Source organism: Lucilia cuprina, chromosome 2, assembly GCF_022045245.1.
Source record: "Lucilia cuprina isolate Lc7/37 chromosome 2, ASM2204524v1, whole genome shotgun sequence".
Classification (NCBI taxonomy): domain Eukaryota; kingdom Metazoa; phylum Arthropoda; class Insecta; order Diptera; family Calliphoridae; genus Lucilia; species Lucilia cuprina.
Window position 1 is genome coordinate 19,072,844 of NC_060950.1, and position 5,744 is coordinate 19,078,587.

Below are 5,744 nucleotides of genomic sequence, written 5' to 3' on the forward strand. Positions count from 1 at the left end.
AACTATAAGAGATACAGCAAAAACAAGCGAAATCTGTGATCACTTTAATTTCCTACTAAAAACCGATATTTTGAGTGAAAATATAAAAGTCCGTTTTTCTCGAAAACTTAGAGAGATACAGCAAAAACAATCGAAACCTGTGATCACTTTAATTTCCTAAAAAAATCGATATTTTGAGTGAAAACATTAAGGTCCGTTTTTCTCGAAAACTATAAGAGATACAGCAAAAACAAACGAAATCTGTGTTCACTTTAATTTCCTACTAAAAACCGATATTTTGAGTAAAAATATAAAAGTCCGTTTTTCTCGAAAACTATAAGAGATACAGCAAAAACACGCGAAATCTGTGATCACTTCAATTTCCTACTAAAAACCGATATTTTGAATGAAAACATAAAGGTCCGTTTTTCTCGAAAACTATAAGAGATACAGCAAAAACAAGCGAAATCTGTGATCACTTTAATTTTCTGCTAAAAACCGATATTTCGAGTGAAAACATAAAGGTCCGTTTTTCTGGAAAACTATAAAAGATACAGCAAAAACAAGCGAAATCTGTGATCACTTTATTTTCCTACTAAAAACCCATATTTTGAGTGAAGATATAAAAATCCGTTTTTCTAGAAAACTATAAGAGATACAGCAAAAACAAGGGAAATCTTTGATCACTCTAATTTCCTACTAAAAACCGATATTATGAGTGAAAATATAAAAGTCCGTTTTTCTTGAGAACTATAAGAGATACAGCAAAAACAAACGAAATCTGTGATCACTATATTTTCCTACCAACAACCGATATTTTGAGTGAAAATATAAAAGTTCGTTTTTCTAGAAAACTATAAGAGATACAGCAATGACAAGGGAAATCTGTTATCACTCTGTTTCCCTACCAAAAACCGATATTTTGAGTAAAAATATAAAAGTCCATTTTTCTCAAAAACTATAAGAGATACAGCAAAAACAAGCGAAATCTGTGATCACTTTAATTTCCTACTAAAAACAGATATTTTGAGTGAAAACATAAAGGTCCATTTTTTCTCGAAAACTATAAGAGATACAGCAAAAACAAGCGAAATCTGTGATCACTTTAATTTCCTACTAAAAACCGATGTTTTGAATGTAAATATAAAAGTCCGTTTTTCTCGAAAACTATAAGAGATAAAGCAAAAGCAAGCGAAATCTGTGATCACTTTATTTTCCTACTAAAATCCTATATTTTGAGTGAAGATATAAAAATCCGTTTTTCTAGAAAACTATAAGAGATACAGCAAAAACAAGGGAAATCTGTGATCACTCTAATTTCCTACTAAAAACCGATATTATGAGTGAAAATATAAAAGTCCGTTTTTCTTGAGAACTATAAGAGATACAGCAAAAACAAACGAAATCTTTGGTCCGTTTTTCTCGAAAACTATAAGAGATACAGCAAAAACAAGGGAAATCTGTGATTACTCTATTTTCCTACCAAAAACCGATATTTTGAGTGAAGATATAAAGGTCCGTTTTTCTCGAAAACTATAAGAGATACAGCAAAAACAAGGGAAGTCTGTTATCACTCCATTTTCCCACGAAAACCCGATATTTTGAGTGAAAATATAAAAGTCCGTTTTTATCGAAAACTATAAGAGATACAGCAAAAACAAGCGAAATCTGTGATCACTTTAATTTCCTACTAAAAACCTATATTTTGAGTGAAAATATAAAAGTCCGTTTTTCTCGAAAACTATAAGAGATACAGCAAAAACAAGCGAAATCTGTGATCACTTTAATTTCCTACCAAAAACCGATATTTTGAGTGAAAATATAAAAGTCCGTTTTTCTCGAAAGCTATAAGAGATACAGCAAAAACAAGGGAAATCTGTGATCACTCTATTTTCCTAACAAAAATCGATATTTTGAGTAAAAATATAAAAGTCCATTTTTCTCGAAAACTATAAGAGATACAGCAAAAACAATCGAAATCTGTGACCACTTTAATTTCCTAATAAAAACCGATATTTTGAGTGAAAACATAAAGGTCCGTTTCTCTCGAAAACTATTAGAGATACAGCAAAAACAATCGAAATATGTGATCACTCTATTTTCCTACCAAAAAACGATATTTTGAGTGAAAATATAAAAGTCCGTTTTTCTCGAAAACTATAAGAGATACAGCAAAAACAAGCGAAATCTGTGATCACTTTAATTTCCTACTAAAAACCGATATTTTGAGTGAAAATATAAAAGTCCGTTTTTCTCGAAAACTATAAGAGATACAGCAAAAACAAACGAAATCTGTGATCACTTTAATTTCCTACTAAAAACCGATATTTAAAAGATACAGCAAAAACAAGCGAAATCTGTGATCACTTTAATCTCCTACTAAAAACCGATATTTTGAGTGAAAATATAAAAATCCGTTTTTCTCGACAACTATAGATTTCGCAAAAACAAGCGAAATCTGTGATCACTTTAATTTTCTAATAAAAACCAATATTATGAGTGACAATATAAAAGGCCGTTTTTCTCGAAAACTACAAATTTCACAAAAACAAGCGAAATCTGTGATCACTTTAATTTCCTACCAAAAACCGATATAAAAGTCCGTTTTTCTCAAAAACTATAAGAGATACAAAAAAACAAGCGTAATCGGTGATCACTTTAATTTTCTAATAAGAGTCAATATTTTGAGTGATAACATGAAATTCCGTTTTTCAGATCAAGCTATAGTCTAGATGCTAATTCCTTCCTCAGTTTAGATTATTGTCCAGACTTTATAAAATAATCTATTTTTTTGTTTATTTCGTATACAAATTAATTTTGCATTAAGAAATATTTATATAAAAGTACTTTTAGCAGTATAATAGTTTTAAGCGAATACTGTTATATAGAGAGTTTAAAAAAAGCGATAATAATGACCCCCTAGGTGATAATATTAAAGGCACCTAAATTGATAAAACAATCTGTGGTGAATTTGATAACTTTGAAGAGAGAATAAAGTAAAAGAGATGATGTGAATAAAAACAAACTGATAAGTAGAGAATCATTAATAAACAATAATAAAAGCAATAGTATGAAAAAAATACTATAGAAACAGAGATGTTAAGGAATGAATTCTTTATATATTAAAAAAAAACTTTTAATATAATAATTTTTTAAATAAATAAACTTTCCAAAACATTTTTACTTCATGTTTTTCAAATATCATGCTTTCCAAATGTCGTGTGGCGAGTATTAAAAAAAACATTTTTTTGATTATATTTGAGACGTTTTAACATCACGAAGACATCTTCTTAAAGTCTGAAATTAGTGTATATGTGTTTAAATTTAACTAGAGAATGCATTCTTTTAATTTCAACTTGTTCAAAATATAAAAAATACAAATATACACGAGCGATCAAATTCATAGAGAATAGACTAAAACACAAGCCGACATACGCAAAATATTAAAAATGCTCAGACAACTCAACACCCAGTTGAGCGGCAACATTTGACAAGTGCAGAACTTTTTCTTTGGCTCCAGCAAAGAAACCTTAATCAAATTCAATTCATAAACTATTATTCCACTAAAATGGCAACTTTGATCAGAAAATTGATTAGCACCAATAACGCTGCCAAGCCAGTAGCTCCCTACAAGTAAGTAACTAAATATTTATACTACATATAGGTAGTTTAAGAGGGAGCATGATCATGATCATAATGATCATCCAATGTATGGAAATGAATGGCTACATTGTTGTTTTATGATTTGTAAAAATTATACTTTAAAACAAGAGTCATTTATTAGTAAACACATGTTTTATCTTGTCTCTTTTCATGGTGTTTTGTCATTATTCTTATTGCCTGACTGCCTTGGTTGAATGACTATTCCATACGAAAAAAACTGTAATTCAACTCCAATTGGTAATGTGCTCTTCTGTCTCTGTTCCCTACCTTTCCCATCTATCTATTGCATTGTCATGACTATGTTTTGTCTTACAATTGTAATGATATAAAGTCAAGCTGTTGTGGCAGATCGTACTGTGTATGTTTCTGGTTGTTTGGGTTTGGATAAGACAACCATGAAATTGGTGCCGGGTGGTGCTGTCGAACAAACTGAAATGGCCTTGAAAAATCTAGAAGCTGTACTTGTTGCTGCTGATTCCGGCATTGATAAGGTTATTAAGAATACTATCTTTTTGAAGGATCTTAATGATTTCGGTGCCGTTAATGAGGTGTACAAAAAGGGTAAGAATTATTTTATATTCATATAATATTTTCTTTGTTACTTAATCAATGTTATTATTAGTTTGATTTCATTTTAATCAGTACTTAATCAATTTCTATTATTTAATAATCGCTTATAGTGTGTTATTTAATTTTCTTATCTTTTTTGTCATTATATTATTGTACTATATAGTTCGATTAAAAGGTGTTTATGTTATTTTATTTCTTATTTGTTAAAACATTAGCTAAGTTTATCAACAAAACACTTAAAAATGTCGCTCTATTTTAAACATTCGCTTAGATAGTGTTCAATTTTTAAACTCACCTCATATAGCCCTTTTATTTTTACTCACTCTCTTTCATTATCTCTCTCTCTCTTTCTCTTTAATAGTATTCAACAAAGACTTCCCCGCCCGTAGCTGTTTCCAAGTTGCCCGTTTACCCATGGATGCTTTGGTTGAAATCGAATGCGTTGCCTTGACTGGTGATGTTAAGACTGTCTCTTCCGAATGACTAGATGACACGGGTAGCAAGACTTTCTCGAAATTGTAATTTGTTTTAATGGATTTCTTTTTATAAAAATAAATAAAAAAACGTATATTTATAAAATTTTAAAAAATAATTTTATATTTTTTTATAAATTATCACAATGTCAGGTTACTTTTTATCTTAAGGTTAAATTGACAGTTTATTTTAATCTGCAGAATAACTTTCGGTTAAGCGATAACCGGAGATGGAGTTAACGGGGCTTAATCTATACAGTACACAGGCCAACGAAATGAAGATATGAACAAACAATTTGGAACTAATTAGACTTTTTTTATATATTCTTAGGTGCTAAACTTAGAACTACATACACATCATTCTTTATTACCTACAATTTTGATATTTAGTTGATATATTTTAGACATTTAATTTAATTATCGATTTAATCGATTTCCTTATGAAGATGGGTCTTTATTATATATTTTCCATAAGTTTCATTAAAATCGGTTGAAAACAACATAATATTTCTCTGTAGTTTAAAAAAAATCCGAATTTTACATAGATTTAGTTCGACCTGCACAGTTTATGGGTTAAGCTCCATTCACACGAGCACACAAGTACAGTAGGAACTTGATTATCCGGCAACATTAGTTATCCGTGATAGAAAAATACAATTTTTTGAATCAACTTAATTTTGTTTTTATTCGTCTCAAATTTGTCTGCATCGTTTAACCGTGATTACCTCTATTATCCGTAATTATTCGAAATTAAATAACATCAAATCCTTATCTACTCTTCTTTGTATTCTGAAAAAATTATTTTTTTTTAAATTTTTGAATTATTAATGTATTTAAAATCCTTGAATTATTTAGTTTTTATATAAATATGTACATTCTCATTTAATAATTAATCAAAATATGTAAAATAACTGCCCATAATTGGTACTCAATAAACCGGGAAAATTGATTATACAGAATGCTTCCAGTCCCGACCATTATTCCAATTTCTCACAGACCATCATTTGTAACACATAGGGCCTTTAAGCTCATAATTACGTTAAATATTCTATTATGTCA

At 29.3% G+C, this 5,744-nt stretch overlaps 1 protein-coding gene across 1 annotated transcript; it reads left to right on the plus strand.

The window, feature by feature from the left end:
* Positions 1–3,434: 3,434 nt before the first annotated feature.
* Positions 3,435–4,804, plus strand: LOC111686735 (rutC family protein UK114). Its single transcript, XM_023449115.2, has 3 exons — positions 3,435–3,612; positions 3,974–4,203; positions 4,574–4,804. The coding sequence occupies exons 1-3, from the start codon at positions 3,548–3,550 to the stop codon at positions 4,693–4,695; spliced, it is 417 nt and encodes a 138-aa protein (XP_023304883.1). The 5' UTR covers positions 3,435–3,547; the 3' UTR covers positions 4,696–4,804.
* Positions 4,805–5,744: the final 940 nt, after the last annotated feature.

Excerpts from the sequence above, each read along its gene's own strand:
- LOC111686735 (XM_023449115.2), top strand. The coding sequence starts at position 3,548 with ATGGCAACTTTGATCAGAAAATTGATTAGCACCAATAACGCTGCCAAG. Across the intron at positions 3,613-3,973 it reads AAGCCAGTAGCTCCCTACAA|TCAAGCTGTTGTGGCAGATC; the intron begins GTAAGTAACTAA and ends AATGATATAAAG. Across the intron at positions 4,204-4,573 it reads TAATGAGGTGTACAAAAAGG|TATTCAACAAAGACTTCCCC; the intron begins GTAAGAATTATT and ends TCTCTTTAATAG.